Source organism: Argopecten irradians, chromosome 16 (assembly GCF_041381155.1).
Source record: "Argopecten irradians isolate NY chromosome 16, Ai_NY, whole genome shotgun sequence".
Classification (NCBI taxonomy): Eukaryota; Metazoa; Mollusca; class Bivalvia; order Pectinida; family Pectinidae; genus Argopecten; species Argopecten irradians.
The window spans coordinates 8,378,492-8,405,734 of NC_091149.1; the positions used below are offsets into that span (position 1 = coordinate 8,378,492).

Consider the following 27,243-nt stretch of genomic DNA (forward strand, 5'->3'; position numbering starts at 1 on the left):
ATATTCAGCATTTTAGCTTTTGACAATTGCTATGAAATTAACTTCTAAATGAGAAAATGTTGTAGAAGATGGTGTTTGCTTTGAAACAGTTAGAGATAAAATCAATAAAGCTTCATTCAAATATATTGGAAATGATGCTTGTTTCGTAAGACCTAAAGATATGATTTTTGTTTGAAAGTTGAGAATTGTTTATTATGTCATTTAATGGGATATAATCCAGAAACACTTTACTTCATAAAAGTCGACTTTTCAGTGAGAAGTGTACGTTCATTGACGGCTAAAAGGAAAGCCATGTCCATGTGAACGATCAAAGATGTCATGACGGATTGTCTGAACCATGTCCCTTTGAAAAAAAAAATCAAATACAAAAATTTGTCTGAAATTTTCATATATATTCAATTTTATTGACCATCTCATAGGATCGTAGTTCTTCACATTGATACCGAGTTTGGACATTGCGAAATACATCTACAAGTCTTAATTCATTATGCTGAAGATAAACAGTATAACAGTTAAATCGCTTACTGTCCATTCCGTTCGATGGGAGGCAAAATTCAATTCAGAAATTGAGCATGTTTTTTGGCTAAAACAAGCAGTAATACTTATGTTTTCTAAAAAGAATAGCATGGACTTTGGCTTGAAATATAATAAAATTAATATACTGTACTGTATATCAAACCGGTTTTGGCTTAATAATTTATACTTTTCTATTTCATATATAATTATCTTTCCTTTTTTAACTAAATGTATGTCAGTAATCAGTATATCTTTAGTCCCTTCCATTCATCTCTCATATCGTTAAGCAAATATTTTGACATCTACTCACAATTTATTTTCATAATTTCATCTAATGTGATACGAGTAACGAGCGTTAAAAATACACAATTGTCACTAACAACAATTAAAAGCAAATTCAAATAAAATGCTTTTAATAATTAAACGCAAAATCAGTACTATAAAGAAGAATGAAATAAACCACAAGGAAGACAATTAATAACAATATTTTGTATAGCGATGATTCTTTTTCTACCACATAATTTTTTTTAGGAAATTTTTGACAGAGACTTAATTTTTGGTATTTTTCCATTTTGGTAGTTGCGACGCATGAAATTAATATACCCTACATTAGACATTACTTTTCTGTGTCTATACTAAAATAGTCTTGAAATCAAGTTTAACTTACAAAATGTTAAACATTATATACATGTAGGCTCACATTTTTATGCAAAATTATGAATATAGAAAATAGCACTGAAATTTACTATGTTGGAAATTTCCTACAAATATAGCACACGCATTCGCCATTCATTCTTTTCACATATGTCGTCTCTCACACAGAAATGTAAGTTCTTAATTAACAGATATAAGTATAACGTTTCACTTCTTTGTGAAGTCTGAGTAAAATATGAGTAATAACACAATCTGTATAACCAGAAAGGTAATTAATATGTTTTAAGGAGCGTAAAATACATATTATTACTATTATTCTCTTTCAATGAATTTCAAAGTAACGAATAAAATAAAAGGATGGTTTATTGTAAGGAAGAATGCAATGTTTTTCTTCATAAAACATGAATTTAGAAGACTTTTTATGTGTTACAATACCAGCTGGCTTACAAATGGGACAACAGAAAATTACCTCATTTATATTGCACTTATGTTAAATGTAAACATCAATTCTTTAGAATCAATATTTCTAGTAAAAAAATGGAAGTAAAAGAATGGGGTAAAAGTAATAAAAATAGTTTTTTTCCTTCAGTTTCATCAAAGTTTTACCTTCTTCAGTGTATTGACATTGTCATTATTATACATTTTGTTTTTAAAGGGACATTTATTTATTATTATTTTTTTATGTTGGTTTCTAATAAGATTAATGAGCAGTGACCACTGGCACGTCCTTTACAGCGTTATATGAGTCAACCTTGGAAGGTACGTTCTTGAATCTGAAAGCAAATTCAGAAAAAAAAATTATAAAAATGGAGAATTCTCTAATCAGTGACATTCTAAACATGTTCATGGTACATTATGGGTCAGAATTGAGAGGGCAGCTTGACGAGAATTTTTTTTTATCTGTACTGCAGGTAGATCAGATAATTGATAGCATCATAGTAATAAAGTAATGTTAACATTGGTTTACATAGATAAGTTAAAGTGAACAGTCGGGCAAGGATGGCTAATGTCGGTAAAAATGGTGTGAATGTATCCAGTATAATTTCTTATGAAATGGAAAAATAAAATCTCTCGTCAAAATCTGTCTGCGTACGAAGAAATTAATTTAAAGTATGGAAATTCTAAAACGTCCTCCCGGTTCACTATGTCCGTTGTTACATTTCCACGCAGCCTCGCTTTCAATGCTTTCAACTTTTTTTTACTTTAATGGTCAGAACTAAGCAGAACTTGGCCGTTGTATTCATATGTGAGAACTTTTGGAAGGCCAATGAACGCATTTAGACTGGTTTTATTGCCCGACTATTCACTTTAAGTTAATACTAATAATTTGTAATAAATAACAAATACATTGTGCAACGAAACCCAATAAATGATATAATATATTGATATTATACTTTTTATGGTATACTATTTATGTAATTTATTTATTATAAATACCACATACATTGTCACAAATCCCAGTAAATGATCTAACGTATTAATATTACACTATTTATACTGTATCGTTTATGCAATCAGTGAACATTTAAGACTGAAATAACAACTGACCTGGACAATTTAAACAATTCTTTTTCTTTCTTTGACATTCCTTTTGTACTGCGATCACTTGGTTGTTGTTCTGGGTTTGATTGTGTAGAATAAGACTGTTCACCTTGTTTTTTCCCTTTCCTTAAACAGAACATTACAATTAATAGCTGGAAGCTGCAGAACCAGTAAAATTATGGTAGAGTAGGGTAAGGCTACAACACATGCAGGAATCAGCTATTTAAATTGAAAAGTTATATTAAGATATAAATGCCTAAAAGCACTGTATATATAGGTGAAACATGCCTGGGCAAAAATGATAGCACAAAATAGGTTGATAGGACAAACAATAAGTAACTTTTGTGTTGTGTTCCATCTATTTCTTGGCAGAGAAACTAAAGTATCCAATGACATTGACACAAATCTTAAACCACATCTTGTACATGAAACATCAGATAGTTTGCTCCTTAGTTTGCAAAAAGATTGATATTATTGTTGGGTAAAGACCAACAGAAAGATCACTACCCCATGAAAAGTGATCTGATAAAGGGGAGATAATCCAACATGTAGTGGTCTGATAAAGGGGAGATAACTCAATGGGTGGTGGGCTGATAAAGGGGAGATAATTCAACAGGTGGCAGCCTGATCAAGGGGAGATAATTCAATAATTGATAGGTCTGATAAAAGGGAGATAAATAAATGGGCAGTGGCCTGAAATAGGGGAGATACCTCAATGGCTGGGGGGCTGGTAAGGGGAGATAATTCAATTGGTGATGGCATGATTAAGGGGAGAAAACTCAATACATAAATGCCTGATAAAGGGGAGATAACTCAACAGGTAGTGGCCTGATTAAGGGGAGATTGACCTGATTAAGGGGAGATTGGCCTGATTAAGGGGAGATCTACCCCAATGGGTGGTGGTCTGATAAGGGGAGACAACTCAATTGGTGGTGATATGATAAAGGGGAGATAACTCAATAGGTGGTGGTCTGATAAAGGGGAGAAAAGTGAACAGGTGGTTGTCTGATAAAGGGGAGATAATTTAACATATGATGACCAGATAAAGGGGAAATAACTTGATAGGTGATGGCCAGATAAAGGGAAGATAACTCAATAAGTGGCTTCATAAAGGGGAGATAACTCGATGGATGGTGGCCTAATATAGGGGAGATATCACAATGGGCAGTTGCCTGATATAGGGGAGATTACTCGATGGGTAGTTGCCTTATATAGGGGAGATAACTCAATTGGTTGTTGCCTGATATAGGGGAGATAACTCTATGGTCGCCAAAACAACTATTGCGACAACTCAGTGAGTGATGGAAGGTAAATTTCTGACTGAGGTAAAACAGTGAAGAAAGGAGAAGAATCTCAAGCACCAGGACCAGTATCTATCGACTACAAATGATTGAGGGAATTCCTATCCTCAAAAGTCTTTTCACATATAGGATCTTACATGAGTGTTCATTTCATATGAGGTTTTATGAAATGAGTCGTAAGAGGTTTTAATTTTTGCGAGCCTCAGCGAGGAAAAATTAAAATTTCGAGACGAGTTTCATAAAATCTCTTATGAAATGAACACAAATTTAAGATACTTTTCATCACATAACTACAAATATCTACATAACAAAGAAATTCACGTCAAAAAGTATTTGGTGAATCAAGCAGAGGCCGCCATTTTGATCCGTCGTCATCGTAATCCTGACATCATTTTATTGTTTCTGTCTGACGTCACAATGAATGAATTTCTAGCCAATGAAAATTACTCCAGGTCATATCACACTTGTGACATACGCAAAAATATTACACGGGAGAAATCACTGGATATCAGGTGGATTATGTGATAAAAGTGAACACAGAACTCCAAAACTTAAAATTGACACTTAATACTTAGCTATACCTGAGTGTAGGAAATGCAAACAAATTCTGAATTTAGGAATTTTATGTTTTTATAGACACTTTCTTACTAAATATCTTGCATAGATATGTCCACTTACTCAGAACGTCTGTAAGAACTGCCTAGCTGTTTGCCAATTGTTGTTCTGTACTCTGTGTTGATTGGTTCTTTGTCCATCTGAGTGTCCGCTGCCACGAGGGCACGGTGTTTGTCTCGAACTTTGTCCTGCTGTGCCTGCCATTTAGTAATCCTGTCTTGCCATTCTTTGTCATATGCAAATGACAAGAGTTTGGACATTTTGGCTTTATCCTTCTCTTCTTCTGGTCTGAAAAGATTTGTGTCAAAGGAAAAACTATTGAAACATATATAAAGCAAAATATATACAACCTGATTAAAAGGGCTGGGCCCAGTTGTTCAAAAGGTGATCAGGTTAATCACAGTTTAGGGACAATTTTCAAATTAATATTAAATAATTTCTGGTTATACAAATCTTGCAAAATTTTATAAGATTCTTAAGAACTCCATTCTTTACTTACGTGCTGATTTTAGAACATATATAATCACAAATTTTGCAGCAAATGAGAACTGAAAATTTTACTAACCTTTGAACAACTAAGCCACTATAGTGACCACATCTTATTTCTTCTACATCATTTTTAAGAGATGTACAAAATTTGGAGCTTTTTTCTCCGGTCAATCATAACCTTCTATCTACTCGACAAAAATAATGGCTAGCACGCTTGCTTTAACTTGCTATATTGTCCATTTGACATTCATCCTCCCTTTAAACATACATTTCATTAATATACATAGTATTGTTAGAAACAGTAAAACATGGTTTAACAAGCCTCTGGGGACCAACAAAATTGCTTCGCTATAAACAAAGTTTGTTACACATATATTGGTAATAACTTACAGAAACCTTGATGGGGAATGAAAATTCTTCATAAGCATGTTCGTTAGAAACGTGTTTTACTGTAATGCTTAATAAAGAAAAAAAAACAACTACAAAGTTCATTCTTACAGAGGTAGATATTTAAGATGTGGTCTTTCTCTCTCCAGCTGAGATATCTTAGCTACATCTGAAGGTTTCGTACGTTCCTGGTGCTGGGACTTTACTCTGGGGGGTTTGGCTATCCTCACCCCATACCCTGACCTTTTGACCTCTGGTAGCTTCAGAGTCTTGTCCTTCAGACTCTTGCCTTCTCTGTCATATGCAGACAGTCTATCATACGCATATGGTGTGCGTCCTTTAAGGGAGCCATCATCTGTCGATGGCTGATGGACATCATGGGCCATATACTCAGGGACACGAAACTCATACTTACTGAGAAAAAAATGCAAATTCATTCATTGTCAGTATGCATTTAAGTTTTATCAAATATCATGTACATAGTGTTTTCTGTATGTTTGTCAAAGATCAAACTGTAGAAAGAGAATCCTAATATCCATTGTTTGTCCTTTTGTTTGACTTAATTAACGTCCTACATGTAACAACAACTAAGGTCATGTAAGGATGGCCTCCCATGTATTGGGTGTGTTGCGTGTATGAAGTGCTGTGTGTGTTTTAGGAATTAGACTGCGGCTTATTATAAAGTGTATATATGATTTTACTTATAATTAAACTTTAACATGTTTTGTGAAGCCGGTGATATACAAGTGACATACCAATTCAAGGCTAACTAACTTAAAGCTAATCAGGCAATTATTGTAAAGACTAGCAGGGCTGAATTCCTAAGTTTGATTCTCTAGCTGACACTGTGATAAAATTCATGTAAAATCATATGGTCTATTACGATGATACTCAGCCTTGCCACAGGGGCAAGGCTGTTAACTTTAGAAAAATTGAGGATGAATTTTTCCTGGATGGGGTAAATGTATTATGACCTTGATGTAAATAGCTACAAATACCTCTGAGCTAAAAAAAAACTTCTTGATTTTCCAAGTGTGAAGACATGCATTATATAGTTTGCTAGCTTTAGAGGTCACAATGTTTAGTCCCTAATATTATAGATGAAAATGAAGACTCATGGAAAACAACTCTTGCTTTCAATAAATTTAAAATTGGCTTGGCTACCTACTTTGTATCTGGCTCTGTGGCAGCGTCCTCTATAGCATTGTCCTCCAGATAGAACCATTCTGATCGTGGGTATCCAACACATGGCTTCTCAGACATTTTAGGATTTTCTTTAAACTGTAGCAAATCTGAAATTGCAGGTGAAAGAATTAAATATTATTCAGTTTGAAATGAAATTACAAGAAAAGAAAACACCAAAGGACTAGGTATGGTAATGGCTGTTTTTGGCCCCTAAATCTACCAAATTTCAAATTAAGTATTTAGAAATGAAGTTACTGCGTTTGAAATATTGAATACGCCCCCGATAAAAACTTCACAATATTTTTGTTGACAGAAAGTATGTTTTTGCTATATAACCATGGTAACTTTGCATAAATTATGCAAATTTGAAAATTTGGTCAATTTTGGCATATTTTTGATAGTTTTTCTTTTAAAAGCAATAGAGCGCAACTTAGAACAATCTTTATATTTTAAGGGAATTAGCAGACACAAAGAATAGATCATTTAGAGAAATATAAAGTTTGTTCTAGAATGCGCTCTATGTTAACTAGATGAAAAACTGCATAAAAAAGGCCAATTTCGATGAAATTTTCACATTTTGCATAATTTATGAATAATAAAAATGGTTGCTATGCCAACTAGAACTGCTATGTTACCTAATAGCACTATCAAATATGTCAGGTATGTAGTTAATATTTCAAATGCAAGATTAACATCTTAAAATAACAGACTTTGAAAAATAGCGGATTTGGGGGCCACAAAAGACCCTTACCATACCTAGTCCTTTGCAGTGCTTCAAAATAAGAACTGGGAATTAGTGATTCCATCACTATTCTACAATCATATGTATAATTCATTCTTTTAGATGATTCATGTTTTTTCTTTCAAAATGTCTTCCAGGTATTAAAACAAATTGAATACCTAGCCAACATCTACCCTTAAAACTTACTCTGTCTGCCGCCTTGTTTAGCCAGCCGTATATATTTTGTGTCTGTGTCTCTGTACAGCGGTCTCACTTGATCTCCGGCCATTTCTCCTTCTATAGGATCATTGAGCCCTGGAATCTGGGAGGTCGGTGGCACCAACACTGGCTCAACATTCTTCCTCCTGGCCGGGGCATGGTAGAACCAGCCTATAGAAACAAGGTTTAATTAATAGTAAATACACATCGTAAATGAACGTAGACCAAGTTTTGAATTGTGATATCTGTAAACAGTAAATACACAGGTTGTAAATGAATATTAGGCAAAGTTTTGAGTTGTGTCATCTGCCTAATTACATGATTGTAAAAGGTGACTTAATTTTTGGGTTCTTTGTAAAGTTTCCCTTCATCCTAATATCACTTTTTATACTGCCTCACTTTTGGCCTTGAGTTGAACATTTGCCTTTGAGAGAAATTATCTGGTAAGGCTCTGGGTTCTGTCCTCTGGTTAAGTCACACCAAAGATATACATATATATTCATTATTGCTTAAAGATGCTCCATCGCTGACAAATGACATTTTTTCGCTATCAAAAACAGGAGCAGAGGAATTAGCATTTTTCTTTAGTTACAAAAGTTACTTACTTTACTCCGTTACCACTATTAAAAAGTTTGAGCTTCTTATTTTACTTCAAGACAAAATTATTGAAAATAATTAATTGCATCCCGAAAAAATTCCATGGCACTATGTTCAATATGAAATGATGTATTGATTGGGCATGCACCAAAAGCAAAATAAATCATTTTTTGTGTTGTTAGGCATACCGGTATATATACACGATTAAACAGCAATTGTTGTTAAATTGATGAATATCATTAATGCTCTGTCGGCGGTGGAGCATCTTTAATGAGATTCAGTGTGTTTACTGTCAGTATAATGTAACTAGTAGGGATACATGCTTCTTAAGATACATATCTCTCTCTATTTGTCATCGCCCTTTATTTTGAATACATGTAGGTATATAGTGTATGAAGTCATCATTTCATTTATCAATGATAATCAGTTACAAAATACCTACGATATCTGTAATTATAAACAATATGTTAATCCAGTTTTTCAAGTGACTATAGATACATGTATGTCAATTTTGGGAAAGAAGAAAGAAATTATTTACTGAAGGCTCTGTACATGTACTGAATTAATTAAGCGCTGTCCATGTCTGCACATGTTTTAAGGTTTTATTTATGTCACTTTCAGGGTTGCGTAACTTACGTTCTCTCCATATCCTTTTTATAAGCACAGAGATACAAAAGGACTCCAAAGACAGTGTTATAAACATGAGGTATAATAATATAATTTATAAATATTATTTCCTTTTTTTTTTAATTTTTTTTTTTTTTTGCTTAATTTACAAACTGGAGAGCAGCATTCACAGAAAACAATCTTTTTAAGATATTTGAACATTGATGAAGTCATAATAATTAGTAAACTTAATTTCATGCCTGATGCCAAATTAACAAATTTATAATAATTTAAAATTATTTTTATATAGTATACTTATAAGATAAAAATATGATAGAATTTTAGGGAGTGGGGTTTAGGTCTTCAAGTTCTGTTTTTAGGATATGTGATTTGAAGACATCAAGTGTACAGTAGCCACCGGTAGGATGTTCCATTGTTTAATTGTGTGTGGAAAAAATGAATGTTTGAATATGTCCTTGGTGGCAACTATATAAGTCTATATGTGAATGGGTGTGATTGTCTGGTCCTGTAGTCTGTCAGATGAAGAATTTGAATATAGTTTATTGCCACATGATGGTGTATGATTTTATAAAATAAAATTAAACGTGTTCTTGTTCTGCAGGTTTGTAGTAAGGTCCAGCTGAGGTTTTCCATGGTCGTGGAGTTTGTATGTATAATTGGTCTTTGTGGTAATGTGCGTTTGTTTGAGATGCTGAGGACGTTACACTTGTCCGGGTGGAAGGACATTAACCAATTAATCTTCCTCCCACCTACCTGCTGCGTCTAGATGTTCTTGTAATTTAAGTGCATCTTGTGTGTTATGCAGGGTTTTGTATAATATGCTGTCATCGGCAAAGAGTCTGAGGGTGCTGTGTTTGATGTATTCTGGGAAGTCGTTTATGTATATAAGGAAGAGTATTGGGCCCAAAGAGGTTCCTTGAGGTACTCCTGACGTAACTAAACTACAACAGGGTTTGCGTTTACACCGTCCCTACAGTAGACTTAATTTACTGTATCATACAGTAGATTGTGCTGTCAGTATCCTTTTTAAACACAGAAATTAAAAGGGCTCCCTTCCTTTTTCTGAATGTCCATGATGCAGAGGGACGCCATTTTTTTTATTAGAATGGCCCCATTTACAATGCATTGCAAAGGGTTATGGTATTGTATAACAATGTCATCTGCGCTGTACCTGGTAGATAGATGTGTCTACAGATGGATCAACAGATCGGACTCGCGACAGGCATGACAAGTCGATTTGTACAGTTGTACAGATGATTAGACTTTGTCTGTAATTTATTCCATTGACTATTTAATTTACTTATCATGCAGCGACACAATCTAGAGATAAATAAATAACTTACCAGCTTCCTTTATTTTCTTGGCTGTTGTTGTAGCCATTGTATTTAATGGTACCGTGGACTGTCTATAGTGTGCTTACAATGTTGACAATCGTCAGATTCGTGTACATGCTTCCATGGAAACGACGTTCACAGCAGTATGTTAGTTTCGTATTTCTCAATATGTTGATCAATTACACTTTTAACACAAAGATTAGGAACAGCCAAAGATAAGATAATATTAAAGACTACAAAAATAATATGACCACTAAAATTTAGAAACGTTTCGCCACATTAACTTGTTACGAAACTAATTCTTACAAATTACTTCCGGTTTGTTCTACTTTCACTTTTGCTCGATAGGTACATTGTACATTTTACCACATGGTCACGTATATTTACGGGCAAACATTAGGATGTTTTTTGTTGTTTTTGATTCAGATTATACTCGTTTGTGCCGATAACGGTAGTTGTGATGCAGATAGGTGTGTATCTGAAGAGAAGGGCATGGCGTCACAGGCGGTAGTTATTTATGATGAAAGCAAGATATCCCCATTCCACAAACCAAACAGGAAATTCTTGTTTGTAGGCAAGGAGTTAGTTATAAAACAAGACTGGGAAGGTTTGGGCATTGCAGCTGTTGTTTGGGATGCTGTGAGTATATTAAAGATAATCAAAGACTCATTTTATTTATTTATTTATTTATTTATTTATTTATTTATTTATTTATTTATTTACCTAACAATGTTAAAATTAATATGGTCGTCTGAGTCTTTGGCTCAGTCCGTAGAGCCATAGTTTTTCACGCCGGAGACTGAATACATTTTATGTATAGCTGATGAGTTTGAGTCCTGGGCCGGACTGTGAGTCAACACGAATGTAATATAGAGTATATATATATATATACACTTTCTTGTATTAAAATTCAGAACCAATACATATATTTCAATGCTTCTCATGGAGAAAATGAAGTGGGCAGACCAGAATTCTAACCCAGCACCTCTGAACACTAAATTAATTATTTACTAATTTAATTATTGTATTAAAGTTTTGTCAAGCCTATTAGTTAGATAAGTCTGGGTGTTTCATTCCTTGGTTTTATAGACTTTATGCAATCTACATTTATATTGATATATATGTGTATTAATTTTTAATTGTTATTTGTACCCTGACATTCTTTGACAGGCGGTCGTTTTGTGTGAGTATCTGGAAAAGAATAAGGATATTGTCAATGGCAAACTTATCATAGAGCTTGGAGCAGGATCTGGGATTGTTGGAATAGTGGCAGCGTTGTTAGGTGGGTGTTTTTTTTCATTCTGTTTCATTAATAAATCCAAAACCATCACATTCTCCAGCTTTGACTTAAAGAGCTCTGGGACTCAAAAAATTGAAATTTGTGAGTTCTCTACCAAAATATGGAGTCAATTTTTATAAAGAAAAAATAATGCAGATTTGTTATGCTCAGGTATTTGTATATCTCATACTGTTTTATCATGCTATTGTCAAGATAATTATTTCTTCTAGTTAATTTTGTTGACATGGAACTTTTTTTAAATATGCTTCAAACTGAATCTCATTTTATTTTTCAGTTCTCAGCATATTGTAATCAAATGAACCTTAATAGTGATTATCTGTACATGATCATCACTATATGACAATGAAGATAAAATTTCATAAATTCTTTTGTTTTATAGGCGGAAAAGTGACAATTACAGATCTAGATGAAGCCTTGGATTATATAAACGAAGTTGTGGATGATAACATAAAGAGCATTCCTGGTTTAGAAGTACGTGTTCAAAGCCTTGACTGGACTAAAGACTGGCCAGATTACTCAGCAGACTATGATATTGTGCTTGGGGCAGATATCATCTACATCGAGGAGTTGTTTGATGATCTCTTGAAAACTTTTTTACAAGTTTGTCATGAAAATACCAAGGTGCTTTTGTCCTGGCGTTACAGGTATGATCGGGATAAACAGTTCCTCGAAATGATGAGACAACATTTCACTTTAGAGGAAATATTTTATGATTCATCTCGTGATGTGAAGATCTATCTTGGGAAACTCATACAGAAAAATAAAGAGAAAGTAAAATAATTCCATGCTTTAAATATGTTTTGTTTGATACGTATTTGACTCAAAGGATCGGGAAGACCTATAACCATCATGCTTTGTCTGTAAATTTTTCACATTTGTTCTCATAAAGTTCTACATGTTGGTTGGAGCTAAAATGATAATGTCACAAGCTAGTCATTTTCAAATATTATTATTTTTCTAGTTCTCCAAAATACATGATGGCCTCCACATATCACCTCCAAAAACATATTTCGTTTTAAATTCATAAAAAAACCAAAAAAAAACATATCAGACTTTTGAATTAGTCATCCTTATAGTTTTCACATTTTATGTACTGCTCACCTGATGGATTAATCCGAAACTTGCCCTAAACTAATCCTGGTTTTGGTGAGTCTGTCTCCAACATTGCCCATTGCCCTCACAACTGCCATTCTGGAAAAAAACATTTGAAACTTTTTTGAGCTGACAACATTAGTAGAGATGTAAAGGACGAAAAGTCCACAATCAAAAAAGGTTTTGATATTTTCCGACGTTGAACAACTCTTATTGAATTAGTTTAAAGTCCTGCTAAGAGCCAGGGTTGTTTTGCTTGTTGTAATATGTCGTGACATATCTTAACCACTCATCCACCCCGGACTTGAACAATCATTACTATATGGCAGCTACATAAATGTACATTGGTCAATTGGAAACAAATAAAAAAATTAATTTAAATTTTTATCTCCGCAAGGAACCTTTGCATATTTCTACACACACACACATATTTTTAAAGATAATCACAGTTTTTGCAGCACAAGACCTGCAGTACTTGTAGATTATGAAAATTTACGTTAAAATAAAGCCTGTGTCAATGCAACCAGATAGATGTACAAAATCCCACTTTCTATCCTCAATAGTATTTGGGGAGTAATTATACAGATTTGTTTTGCGTTTCATTGTTCAAAAATGATATATGCTACAGGACTCATTGCATACGAAATTAACACGTCAGCAATTCTAAAAGTAGGTAACTTTTACAAGGGAGTTCTCTAGCTCCCCATTTAAGATTTTTGTTACTAGGTAATTGATCCCTTTGACTTTGAATGAATGTTTAAAAGGTCATTCATTTGGTAGCCATTCATTCCAGCATTCTACAGGCCCAATATCAAGTCTCTAGACCTGATCTTATATTAGTTATTCCCAAGAAGAAGTTATTTAAAGTCCTTTTTGTCCCTGTTCTCTTGAATGAAGGTTAAGGTAATTAGTTTCAATGAATTGTTAATCCTTCTACCCACCCTGCTAAAGGCCAAATATCAGATCATTTTATGTCTACTACATGTACATGTAGTTGTTCACTAGAAGTCATTGAAAGATATTAGCCTGTTTTACCTTTCTGAACGTGAAAGACTTAATGACAATATGACAAGATTATTCACCCATACAAGCAAATTACAGGTCAAACATGATGTATATATTAAACATTCCAACATACTACAGGATTATTATCAGATCTCTAGATCTCTTATTTGTTCGTAATAAGTCATTTTCTTATTTTTAGCCTATTGACCTCTGTGACCTACATTTATGAATGTAGGTCAAGTTTATTCTTTTGAACAAACTTTACAATAGTTGGCCTACATCCCAACATGCTACAATCCCATATCAGGTCTCTATACATTTTAGTTATTGACAGAACGTAGTTTAAAGTTCAGTTTATCTCACCTCTGTGACCTTGAATGCATGTCAAGGTCATTCATTTGAACACTTAGGTAGCTCCCCATTCGCTCATATGCCATAGGCCCAATATCAGTATTCAGTCCTAAAAATAATTGCAAGACGTTATCGGCAACATTATAATATGCAGAAATGTCAGGAACACCTCGGGTCAAGTGTTAAATGGACGATTGTATCGAGAAATTGTTTTTAAAGGCAATATTTTGTTATCAGTAAATTTTATTAAAATCATTCAAAAATTCATATTTTACAACTTAGCATTATTGTTTTGCTTTTATCCAAATCATGGAATGTCTTGCATTTAAAATAAAACACATCTTTCAACATTTTTGAATTTTGACAATTGTTTGCCATTTTACTAAAACAATATCTGAAAACGGTAAAAAAAAAAAATAAAAAAAAAAACTTATACTGATAAAATCACGTATCACCGGCCATTTTCCTTATCTTAATTTGATTAGAAGTAATCTATTTTTCATAGATAATACCAATAAAACAAAGTGATATTTAAATAATGTGTGAGGTGCGAGAAAAATTATGTCGTCGGCAACCGCAGTACATGTGCACACACTGGTGACCGTAGTATAATATACATGTATGTTACGGTCATCAATGTTTGAAGTATCATGTTAGTCGTCAGCCAGATACAATGTATATAGGACAAGGGAAGGTATTAAAATCACCTTAACTTGATCCTCAGCATTGAATTAATGTATGTGTTTTGTGATTTCTTTTATTTCTTTATTTTACAAAGACCGACTTTAAAGTTTTTAAGTGCGCGAAAAACGATACTACAATGTATCCTTATTTCAATTTGAAAAAATACTCAACTCGTTTTCCACATGACAGTAATATTGATTCCTGCACTTGATACCATATATATATAGGCATGTAATGATATTTTTGGATGTCGCCAAAAATCTCGGTATTTACATATTACATGTACTGATTTGATGGACCGGGCATTTAAAATTTCTCTTTATATAAATCTTCTTACAATTAAACAAATCACGAACGGAAAACTGAAGGCGTCTTTTTGATAAAAATCGGATAAAAATCCTGATTCAACTACAACAAAGATGTTTAAACAATTACTTTGCATATGATGTCCCCCAAAACTGGTTCAATTTGGGTAGCGTTACAATTCACGTACATCCACATGTCATTATATTTTTAAGGAATCAGATTCTTATAAGTATTGTTTACTTACTTTAATTTGAACTCATAGGCCCACATTGCAATATAATGTCATGTAAAAATGTATGTGCTTTATTGAAATAAAAATAAGTCTGTGTTTCTATTATTTTTGTGAATTAATAAAGGTCAAGGATTTATAAGTGATATAGTCCTTGATATAGGTGTTGTTAATTTTTTTATTTTTTTTTCATAATTGTTTTATAATCTGACAGTAGACACATATCATTATAATTTATACCAATATACGTCTAACTGTTAAAATACATACAATGTACATGTACACTTATTTTTCATCCGACAAGGCTAAATACCTGTGAATTACATACACGCTACCTATAAGTAAATTGTCACAGTTCCTTCCCCTGACTATATTGGATTTCCGGTAACGCATGCGTTATGACCTTAGCAACGACGCGGCATCCTGTTATTAGAGCTGTCTGCATTAGAGTTAACGAAAGAAGAAAAGGTAAGCAACGACCTATGTCTACTGTTTTATAGGGACAACAAAAGCTCATTCTTATTTAAATAGATTTTTAACAGCAAAGGATTCAATATGTTCATACAGTTTTACATATTTCTTGCAAAATATCACAGAAAAAATATTGTTTAGGCTGCCTGTGCAAAATTTATTGTCGAATTTTCTACGAGGTCATATTGTCTTATGATCCTTTCTTTTCTAATGATAATGTAATCCAGATACCAATTATGCTAACAATTTGTTAGCCAAGTCGATTTTGAGTGGCTATGCAAATAATTATTGAAGATAAGGAACAATTTCCCAACGTTGTACAATATGTATCTCAATTAAAATTCCTTCACTTGCTTGTCTATGCATGACTGGAATTGTTGTCACAGTAAGTTGAGTGCAAGTGTTTTCCAAACTTTCTGTTGAGTGTATGCACTTGCTTACTGATATTTTATAACAACTTCATATTACTTTGTCATATAATATTCATGTACTTAAATGGATGCCAGCACGTTGTAAAATGATGATGTTAGTGTAAAATTGAAATTGAAATTTATTTTGTCAATTATGTTGAAAAGGTCTACCAGGCAGATTGATTGACTGACCACAAAGATGGGTCAGGCATTCACAAGAGCGGCCCAGTGGACCTCCGCTAAAGATGGAACAGGAGGCAAATTAGAGTTCACAAAAATTAACGAAGAACTACTGAACCGCATTGTACAATTCATCGATGGATACAGCAGCAAATTTCCTTCAGAATCAAAACTTGTGTTCAAGAAACCATTAAAATGGCAATCATCCTTAAAACCAAGTCAGTTCTCAGCAGCAGGCTGTTCAGAAAGGTAAAAAATTTGTCTTGTTAATCAATCTTATTCCTAGAAATAAACCAGACTAAGTACATGTACTGTAAATTAATTCATTTTTATTGGGTTCAATTTTAGTGAATACTTTTGAGGAAGAGAGCTTATATAGTATATAGTTTGGTAGTGACGTAAATTCTTTTATTCTGAATGAAAAGAAAAACCAGAAAAATTGACCTTGTTGAAATAACTTATAATTTATCACTTTATCTGAAATAATATGGAGACTTGTGTATGCTTTGTTTGTTGTTCTTGTTTTTTTTTTATTATTAATAATTTTTGTTTTAATTTGTTTAAACATCATTTCCACTGCTTAGTCATTTTGATTATTTTTTATTCAATTAGGGGAGACGACTTGGTGTCAGATGAGATGGCTGATAAGGAGAACCATCTATTCTCACTGATCAAGGTGAATGCTTCATCTTATGAATGTCAGGTGATGAGTCTGGAATGGGCGGAGAAAGTATCTCAGTCAGCTGGTGACAAGAAACTACATGAAATCCGTGCCTGTCTGGAAGGTAATTATACAAAATATATCAACAGTGAGTGTGTAGAGTGAATTTGGCACCTATTAATGATCTTATTTATTAATCGTTTGAAGAAGCTTCTGAGAATTTTTCTTAAACAACATCATGTACTTGTAAACTGATCTATGTGGGTATTACTAAGTCAATTGACATATATTGTAATCTTCTTAATTTTGAGATGAACTTTAAAAATGTTGAAGAGAAATACATGGAAAATATCAAAGAACATTATAATAAAGGGCCAGAAATGATCACAATGTAGTTAGAGAGTTTTGATAAATATGGACATAGTAAAGATAGATCAAGTTACAATTTAGCATTCATGTCATGGTACATAAATATTATGTATAAGGAAATATCGCTATAAATCTGTGTATTAATATTCTTTTCTAAATTAACATGTGCATTTTATACAGCAACAAGAATTTGAAGCTCAGGCTTCTTACTAGTCACTCGAGTACTGATAGAGAATTCATGTCAGAATGTCACAAAAAATGTTCTGAATGTACAAAAGTTGAGTCAGCTGCTAAATTATTGTATGTTTTTTTTCTGTTAAGTCGAAATATAACATTAAGCATTCACCTTTTTCAATTATTGCCTGAAAGTTATATCAATAACAATCCATCTATTCCTCACAGCCAACAGAGATCCAGTCGCAAACTTACTTGGTGACAGATTCGCTACGGTGGAAGGGGAAGACAACTCTATCTACAGATTCACAGAAGAAATCACCAAGGAGATTGAACAGCTGAGCAAGCAGAGCAGTGAGGGAGAAGGTAACGAGGATAGGTCGGCTGAGATCGAGGAGAAAAAAGCCACACTCAAACTGAAACTACAGTTGTCTAAACTTGATCAGGATCTGATGAACACGAGCATCTCTCTCATATCAAAGTAAGTCTAACGCATGAATGAGTATTCAGAATTTGATGACTAAATTTGTTTCTGGTCGAAGACTAACAGTAATACTAGGTCATTTAAAGAAAATACATTGAATTCAGCCTGAAGTTACATTTGAATACATTCATGAGCATTTTTTTTATATGATATTGAATTTATTTCTATGGCAAACTTTTGAAATGTTTATTTTTAATGTCACTTCCAGAGAAGTTCGTCTTAATCCATCCACTGTTGATGGAGAAGTCAAAAACCTTCGAGATCTATCCGGTCCATCAGAGGAAACTTGTGTCTTAAAAAGCATTGACTTCTATGGTAAGTAAACATTGTGAGTCAGAGCAGCTAGAACAATTTACATGTAACTGCATGCCTTTATATTTCTTCAAATTAATTCCCAGATTTTGTTAATTTGGTTTCTCTAGTATAATCAAAACCAAAGCTTCTGCTTCAAACCTGGGCCCTGTTGTTCAAGAGGTGATTAAGCTTATCACAGTTTAATGATGATAAATTTACAAATCAAGGTAAAATAATTTCTTGTTATATACCAACTTTATACAGTTTTATAAGATTATTAAGAACATCTTACTTTACTTACTTGCTGAATTTATTAAAGTTATAATCACACACCACAAACAAGAAATGAAAATTTCACTAATAAAATAATTAAGCTTAATCACCTTTTGAACAATCTGGCCAATGTGATTGGTTTTGAATAAATCTCTATAGAATGAAATTCACAAAATTCACATCCTGAAGTGTTAATGTATAAGTTTATTTATGTTTGCGACCTTGTAGGCCCAACATTTGTGTTTGAGAACGGATGCCGTGCCCCCACACACAGACAACTCCATGGTGATATCGCCTACATTGAGGCCCAGCCATTTGATACAGGCGTTCTCTACATCATGGCTAACACATCTGGATATTATGTTTTCAAGGTTAGAAAATAACCATTTCAATCTATTAGATTATATTTACTGTAAACACATTTGTTTTAGCGGTAGTTTTATTTTACCACTTTTCACGTTGTCTTTGAGGCACTAAGTCATGTACACCTCAAGATTTTGTAAATGCTATTTCTGTTATTGAACTATCAAATTGCACTAATGAGTCATAATCTACAGGGTTTTTTTTGCATTATTAAAATTTGACTACGCTAAAATAAGTACATTTACATAACACTTGCTGATTCTTATTTACAATTGATAGATTTGAAGTCTAATGTTAACAAATAATTTTGGCTGTCAACTGAACATGTCGAAATACAAATATATATGGTAGTACATGTTCATTTTATATATTCTGACTGATGACCTTTAGGTTTTGACTTTTGACTACTACTATAATATTTAAACAGATAAATTTCAGATAAACCATGATTGTTTGATGATAGCGGCATTGGTTAAAAAAAAAAAAATCAAATAAAAAATCAAATGAGAAAATTAGAAATAAGATAAGAATGTACATTTTTCTTACAAATTCATGATATGCAAAGTTGGAACTATGACAATATGAATAGTTAATTATATTTATTCCCCTTTGGTGTTTAGGGTCCCGACGGTTTAGGTGAGATGCAGTACGATAGGGAGGGAGAGCCATGCCGTGAGCTTGTTCTGCTTCTCAAACAGAAAAGTCCAAAGTTTGCAGAAATGATTGATAACCAGGTACGGTATTAATAAAAGAGTTTCATATTCATAAATAGAGGATCTTTCATCAAGTTTCTTTCCAGTATCATATGAACAGAGTTTGGTATGTTTTGATAAAAATAAAAATAAAATAATGAAGGTGCTTAACAAAATACATATATACAGTCTGCAATCCTGCCTTATCAACCACCTCTGTTTTAAGACCACCTGCTTAATAAAACCCTCTCAGGGTCTGAAATGATCCATTGGAACACAATTTGCTCTATTCGTTGTATAAAGACTACTATGTTATAAAGATCATTTTTCTTGGTTCGACCTTGGATAGCCTTTATAGACAGGATTAACTGTACTTTACCTCAAATTTCCAATGATATCTCCTATATCTGGTTTATATTGATTGACTTCAGTAATTTTCATGTTTGAGAAATTTTATTTGTTTAATATATTGACCTGATGTGGAGAGGGAAAATTTCAAAGAATTTTCTTATTTGGGTTCTATGTCTGATTATTTTCTTAAATATGATATTTAAAAGATGCTCCACCGCCGACACACCATAAATGATATTTATCGTTTGAACAGTAATTAATTGGTATTTAATCATGTATATTTATGTCTAATTAACACAAAAATTAGTATCAAATTATTTATTTTGCCTTCGGTGCATGTGTAATCAGTACTTAATTCCATATAGGATATAGTGCCACAGCATTTTTTTTGGATGCAATTAATTATTTTTTCATATTTTTAACTTGAAGTAAAATTAGAAGCTCAAACTTTTCAATGGTGGTAATGGTGTAAAGTAAGTAACATTTGTAACTGAACAAAAATACTAAATTGTCTGCTCCTGTTTTTGATGGTGAAAAAACATCATTTGTCAGCGATGGAGAATCTTTATGAAAAAAACACACTGTACATCTGTTCATTTAAATACAGGTTAAATTCTTATTTTTAACATTTAATCCAAATTAAAAAAAAAGTCATTTTGCAACTACTGAAATTCAGCTATATTTCTGTTATGGAATGGGATTTTTTTTTTGCAGGATTTCTCCCTAAAAGTTCAGGATGAGAAGGAAAAGTTTATGGACCATCGCCATGAAGATACAATGGATGATGAAGTGGATCAGGCTACTCAGAGAACAGACATGCAGCGCAGGAAGAAAGAAGCTGACGAGCAGGACAAAGAGAAACAAACAAAACAAAAGACACAGAGGAAAAAACGTCTGGAACCATCACTCAAATGGAAAGCCTTGGGGATGGAGGAGTACAAAATTGAGTAAGTATATAGATTCAGACTTATAACTAATTCTGGTACAGAAGCTGGAAAGAATACAAAATATAGAAAGAGTTCTAAAAGGCCATTATTGTTCCTTTTGTAGTTAAATTGCTTTTTTAATGAAAAGTATTAAGTTTTTAGTGGTGTTTTACAGTCAATTATTTTCTGTGAGTTTATAAAATTGCAATTTTGTCTTATAAATAACAGAATTTTGACTTATAAATAACAGGAAAGTACAATTTCATAATATATTTACATATAACGTATCTATTACTCATTATTATTAGACTCAGTTGTTGATTACAGTAAAATATTAAAGAATGTACCAACAAATATTTAATTTAATTTAATTTCTCAATATTTAATATATATATTAATTTAACATATATACATTAACAATATTCATATAATATGTGCATGTTGCACTTGCATCACTCCCTACCCGTGCTGCTTTTTGTGAATCATATCTCAGAACAATGAGGAACAGAACAGTCTGTGCTGCTGTAGTTGTGTTCTTTCATTTATACATGTATGATTTGTTCATATTTATAGTGAGGGAAGAGGTGATCCAAACAGAAGACTCAAGAAAAAGAAAACAACTCCAAGGTAAGAGTGAAAAAGATTCCCATTTCTCCTTATTTAGGGTAGTGTGCCTTCCACGTTTATAATCTTGGATTTAGACCTTACTTTCCCCTTTTTTCTCAGACCAATAGAATATGACGAAAAAGGATAGCCAAATTAAGAATCATGTTTTTAAAATTATTAGATCGAAAACCATTTTATACTGTAGTAGTTATTTATTTATAGTTAAAACTGTCTATAAAACCAAATTGTAATGAAAATAATCATTTGGGACCCAGTGAGAAAGTGGTCTTATTAAGCAAGTGGTCTTTATACAGAGGTAGTCGGTAAGGCAAGTTTGACTGTAGCTCAATGAAATATACTTCCAATATTTTGATGATAACATATCTCCATATATCTGGCCTTGTTTTGTAGGATGAAAACCAAGACCCCCATTGACGCCGAGGACTCGTTCAGTGAGAGCTCTACTGAGAGCGAAGAAGAGGAAGAGGCTGTAGAGCGACGGAGCGAGACTAACGCCGACCTTCCATCAGAATACTGGCAGATCCAGAAACTTGTCAAGTATCTCAAGGTATATAAGCTTGATAAGATTTAAGGTCTCTTAAAGTTCTTTTTTAATCTTATTTGTTTTATTGTCAGTCTATCCAATGTCATATATTGTTATTGTATGAACAAAAATCTTATTTCATCATTAAAGGGAAGAAATTCATCACTTGTGATAAAATTTGCCATTTGTTTATTAAAAGAAAGTGTGGTCCTGTTTGTTAAAGGGAGATAACCTTGCCTTGCTTTGTTGCGTTACTTATTTGTTAAAGGGAGGTAACTTTACTTTGCTTCATCAACTTATTTGTTTAAAGGATGTAACATTGCCTATGCTTCATTTTGTTTCACATTTATTTGTTAGGGGAAAGTTATTTTACTTTGCTTCATAATGTTATTTATTTGTTAAAGGGAGGTAACCAAACTGCCACCATCATCGCTCTATGTGCCATGCGGGACTTTAACTTGGCTCAGGAAACCTGTCAGTTAGCCATTAGGGACGTTGGAGGACTTGAAGTACTCATCAATCTCTTGGACACTGAGGATATCAAATGCAAGGTGAGATATAAGCTACTGTCACATACATATTGTATACCGTATATCATTCTTTAAATGTCGGTTATTTTATTTTTATTTCTAATTTATGTTATTAGATTGATAAGCTTTTTGTATAGCTATATACTGGCCAGCAGATTCATATTATCAATAAAAATGGGCTTTGTCATTTCTATATTTATATAAACTAGGGGGAGATCATTTTAGTTTAAGAGTTTGTTTAATATCTAATTTAAAACTTTTACAAAAAATTTAGTTCAACAATTTCATCAGGCCATTCCCACAGCTTCCAAGACAAGACTGAAGTCTTTACTGATAGCTAATGGAAAATATCAAACACATCTCCATTTAAATTCACTCTGTGACACAAGGGTTTCAAAATCCAAAAATGATGCAGTTAAAGTACAATACCATTGATTTATCCAACCCTCCAGTAATGTAGACATCATATCTTGATGAAGGATTTTTTTAGTCTGTGTTTTCAGGAATCACTAAAATATTTTTTATTTATTTATTTTTTACAGATTGGTTCTCTTAAAATATTAAAAGAAATTTCACGTAATACCCAAATTCGTCGTGCAATAGCTGATCTCGGAGGGCTACAGACCATGGTCAAGATTCTCCGTGACCCTGACAAGGATCTCAAATGTTTGGCTGCCGAAACCATTGCCAATGTAGCCAAATTCCGCCGTGCGCGACGGACAGTCAGGCAACATGGAGGAATAAAGAAACTGGTAATTATAGTTTAGAAACAAAATTTTATCAGGAGTAATTCTGTAACTTCTATGGTTAATGACTTGAATTTTTAAGATGAAACTTGAGTAAAAATTACAAATTATAGTCTGCTGATTAGTAATGAAAAAATTGCCAATCCTCTATAACTACTTTATATTTATGGGTATCTCATCCCACTTTCAACAAGACATAACCAAAATCAACAAAACACTGCAGAATTGTAAAATGCCTCCTATGAATTATCTTGTCTATCAGTTGATTCATGCTATTCCTACTGGAGAGAACCTATATAGGCTTTGCCTGTTGTCTTAATCCATTTATCAATACAATAATATAATATCTTTCTCTGTAATTCCTGTATAACTTGTATTGTTTAATAAAATATTTTGAAATGAAATTCATGCTATAATTATTTCAACATTACTTGAATAGATGTTCAGTTTTAAGGCCTTGAACATAGATATCAAAAATTTTAAGTCAACAAATATTGTCCAAATACATAAAAAATCCTGAAATCCTGATTTTAGCGAATCAAGACAGTACTGACTTGACCTTCTCTGTAATAGGTTGGACTGTTGGACTGTGCGTCACTGACCAGTCACATGACCCCTGAGATTGAGAAGGATATTGAGGTCGCGCGGTGTGGTGCCCTGGCCCTGTGGAGCTGTAGTAAGAGTAAGAAAAACAAAGAGGCCATGAGGAAGGCGGGCGCCATCCCACTCCTCGCCAAACTCCTCAAGTCTGTCCATGAAGACATGCTCATCCCAGTCGTAGGAACTCTTCAGGAATGTGCATCAGAGGTAAGCACGGCCACAATATGCCGAAAAGTAGAAATTGTTTTTGTGTCTCTGATATGACACGAAGGATGTTGCGAATTGTGCTGCCTGTTTTTATCCCTTTCCATATCATCCATTTCCCACTTCATTACCACAGAAATTGTTTCCACCTGTCAAATTTTCAGTATTATGTTTTCATTTTTGTTGCCTTTTACTTTTAAGTTTGGACCTGAAATGACCCTGGCAGTTGATCGGCCATTAAACAAAGAAGCAAACAAATCTATGTCTAGTGTTTTTATTGGGTTACCTCGTGACTCGTTTTTAAATGTGACAACTGCATCAATAAATGAAGCTCAATGCTTCCATAATTAAGTTCACCATGAGTCTTTATTAAATTAAATCAATAGATTTGCTATAGTTTTCCCCTTATAACTTAGTTTTCTTAATTATTAGGCAATCATTAATTCTAAGTTATGATTTATAATGTTTTCTTCTTCTTTTTTTTTATATTACAGCCGAGCTATCGATTAGCTATTCGTACGGAAGGTATGATTGAAGATTTAGTGAAGAATATCAAAAGTGAAACAGATGAACTACAAATGCATTGTGCTTCAGCAATATTTAAGGTATGTTATTTTGGTTTTTTTTTAAATGAATTTTATTTAAAATTAAAAAAATGTTTTGATGTCCAGTCATATAAATAAAGAGATAAAAAGAGCATCAAAAGAAAAAAAAGTTAATCTTACAAGAAGGCATAGACAATTTAATACCGGTAAATTCTGTCAAATGAAAACTTGAAAAATTAATTGGATTATCTCCCTTCCTCCAGTGTGCCGAGGAGAAGGAGACGAGAGATTTAGTGAGAGAGTATGGCGGGTTAGACCCGCTTGTCTCTTTACTACAAAAGACGGAAAATAAGGAGCTCCTTGCAGCAGCCACAGGGGCTATCTGGAAATGTGCCATTAGTCCTGAAAATGTACAGAGATTCCAGGAGCTGAAAGCCATTGAGATGCTTGTAGCTCTACTCAACGATCAACCAGAGGAGGTAAATATATTCTTACAGTATATTACTTAACTTGAATATTTTTTTGGTTCATTAAATTTTGCAATTTGGAATAAGATTTTGAAAATGAAATTTTTAAGCAATTTAAATTGTACATTTCCTTAAAATTTTGCAATTTGGAATCAAAATTTGGAAATGAAATCTCATCCAATTCTAATTTTGTATTTTGACCTTCAAAAAATATAAAGTGCATTGTTGACCCTTTTTGCGAAAATAACTATAGTGAAAGTGTATATATATATGTTGAAATTTTGAAGATAAATCTTTCCTAAAGATCTGTCGGGTGTATTCTTAATCAAAACAGATTTTTGCATTAGCAAGTACTTATGTATTTAAATGAGTTTGTTTTAATAGGAAGAAAATGTGAAATAAATGAAAAAGAAAATATTTTGTGTAAAATAAGTTATCATTTTACTTATAATATTAAAGTTAAAAATTGTATAACGATGTATTTGAAATCAGATTTACTGCCCATGGTCACATCAAAAGTATAACGAATTGCCAATTGATGAAAAATAACATGATTTTCTATTGAAATTTTTGTCTATCCCACAGGTACTAGTAAATGTAGTAGGTGCTTTAGGTGAACTAGCGAAAGACCCACCAAACCGACTGTCCATCAGAAAGTCCGGTGGAATTCCATCCTTGGTCAATTTACTGACCGGTACAAACCAGGCCCTGCTGGTCAATGTAACCAAGGCTGTCGGTCAGTGTGCTGAGGAGCAGGACAATATGGGGTGAGTTCAGATAGTGTCTTTTGTGTCTTTTGTAAGATTCTTCAAGATAACACTGGATAAAAGGCTTCGTGAAAATAGTGACATTTCTTCTAAGTTTTCATTGGAAAGGGGTTTATTCCCACCTAGGGCTGACTTCATCCCCTCTTGGAGCCGACATTATCTTTTCTTGGGTCCAACTTTAACCACATAGGGCTGACTTTATCCCCACATGGGGCCAAATTTATCCCCACTTGGATGGAACTTTATCCCCATTTTGGGCCAATTTGATCTTCACTGAATTTATCTCCACTTGGAGCCGACTTTATGTCCACTTGGGGCTGACATTATCTACACTTGAAAACTGGTTTATCCTCACTTGAGGTCGATTTTATCCCTACTTGTGGTCAACTTTATCTCCGCTTGGGACCGACTTTATCCACACTTGGACCCAATAGTATCCCCACTTGGGGCCGACTTCATCCACACTTGAGGCTGACTTTATCCCCACTTGGAGCCAACTTTTTTCCCAATTGAGGCTGACTTTATCCCTACAACTTGGGGCCGAATTTATCCACACTTGGACCCAATAGTATCCTCACTTGGGACCGACTTTATCCACACTTGGACCCAATAGTATCCCCACTTGGGGCCGACTTCATCCACACTTGAGGCTGACTTTATCCCCACTTGGTGTCAACTGTATCTCCGCTTGGGGCTGACTTCATCCCCACTTAAGGCTGACTTTATCCCTACTTGGTGTCAACATTATCTCCACTTGGGGCCGAATTCATCCCCACTTGAGTTTATCTCCGCTTGGGGCCGACTTTATCCACACTTGGACCCAACAGTATCTCCACTTGGGGCCGACTTTATCCCCACTTGGAGCAAACTTTATTCCCAATTGGGGCTGACTTTATCCCCACTTGGGGCTGACCTTATCCCCTCTTGGGACCGAGTTTTTCTCCACTTGGGGCTGTCTTTATTCTACTTACGGCTGACTTTATCCCCACTTGGGGCTGACCTTATCCCCTCTTTGGACCGAGTTTTCTCCACTTGGGGCTGACTTTATTATACTTTCGGCCGACTTTATCCCCACTTGGGACTATTAACTTTATCCCTACTTTGGATCAACTTTATCTCCACTTGGGGCCGACTTTTTACCCACTTGAGACCAACTTTATTCCACTTGGGCCGACATCAACTACTACTCAAAATGTACACATTTCTTCATTAGAAACATATATTTTATCTTTTGATCTTTTATGTGTTCAGTTGTGTATCCTATTGTTTGTTAACATGCTTGAAAATTAGAAATCTATAAGAATGCGTTAGAGTGGTCAGATGATGTGGACAGTGGTCAGTTGTATGATTTTATCATAGTTAGGGTTTGTGTTTACGCTGTCCCCATATATCATTTTTATAAACATAAATAATCAAATGATTGACCTCACTT

The 27,243-nt window shown here is 33.6% G+C and overlaps 3 protein-coding genes across 4 annotated transcripts in view; 2 read left to right on the forward strand and 1 right to left on the reverse strand.

Annotated features, from left to right (window-relative positions):
• Positions 1-382: 382 nt before the first annotated feature.
• On the reverse strand, positions 383-10,346 carry LOC138310445 (uncharacterized protein C7orf57 homolog). The gene is made up of 7 exons (XM_069251668.1): positions 10,197-10,346; positions 7,618-7,800; positions 6,673-6,796; positions 5,616-5,918; positions 4,692-4,916; positions 2,719-2,838; positions 383-1,943 (listed from the first exon to the last, which is right to left on the reverse strand). Exons 1-7 carry the CDS (start codon positions 10,231-10,233, stop codon positions 1,871-1,873), a joined length of 1,065 nt encoding a protein of 354 aa, XP_069107769.1. The 5' UTR covers positions 10,234-10,346; the 3' UTR covers positions 383-1,870.
• Positions 10,347-10,502: 156 nt separating this feature from the next.
• On the forward strand, positions 10,503-12,268 carry LOC138310446 (protein N-lysine methyltransferase METTL21A-like). Its single transcript, XM_069251669.1, has 3 exons — positions 10,503-10,826; positions 11,358-11,469; positions 11,867-12,268. The coding sequence occupies exons 1-3, from the start codon at positions 10,557-10,559 to the stop codon at positions 12,265-12,267; spliced, it is 783 nt and encodes a 260-aa protein (XP_069107770.1). The 5' UTR covers positions 10,503-10,556; the 3' UTR covers position 12,268.
• A 3,203-nt stretch (positions 12,269-15,471) lies between these two features.
• LOC138310444 (outer dynein arm-docking complex subunit 2-like) overlaps positions 15,472-27,243 on the forward strand; it is a 31,620-nt gene continuing 19,848 nt past the window's right edge. The window contains exons 1-16 of one of the 2 annotated variants that reach the window (XM_069251666.1): positions 15,472-15,622; positions 16,201-16,464; positions 16,828-17,000; positions 17,648-17,900; positions 18,112-18,218; positions 18,699-18,841; positions 19,454-19,567; positions 20,591-20,823; positions 21,376-21,429; positions 21,820-21,976; positions 22,357-22,503; positions 23,025-23,234; positions 23,802-24,035; positions 24,527-24,637; positions 24,841-25,056; positions 25,630-25,811. In XM_069251666.1, coding sequence (XP_069107767.1) covers positions 16,235-16,464; positions 16,828-17,000; positions 17,648-17,900; positions 18,112-18,218; positions 18,699-18,841; positions 19,454-19,567; positions 20,591-20,823; positions 21,376-21,429; positions 21,820-21,976; positions 22,357-22,503; positions 23,025-23,234; positions 23,802-24,035; positions 24,527-24,637; positions 24,841-25,056; positions 25,630-25,811 — 2,564 coding nt within the window. In that variant the 5' untranslated portion in view covers positions 15,472-15,622; positions 16,201-16,234. The remainder of the gene's footprint in view (positions 15,623-16,200; positions 16,465-16,827; positions 17,001-17,647; positions 17,901-18,111; positions 18,219-18,698; positions 18,842-19,453; positions 19,568-20,590; positions 20,824-21,375; positions 21,430-21,819; positions 21,977-22,356; positions 22,504-23,024; positions 23,235-23,801; positions 24,036-24,526; positions 24,638-24,840; positions 25,057-25,629; positions 25,812-27,243) is intronic. The other variant, XM_069251667.1, reaches the window with a different exon arrangement.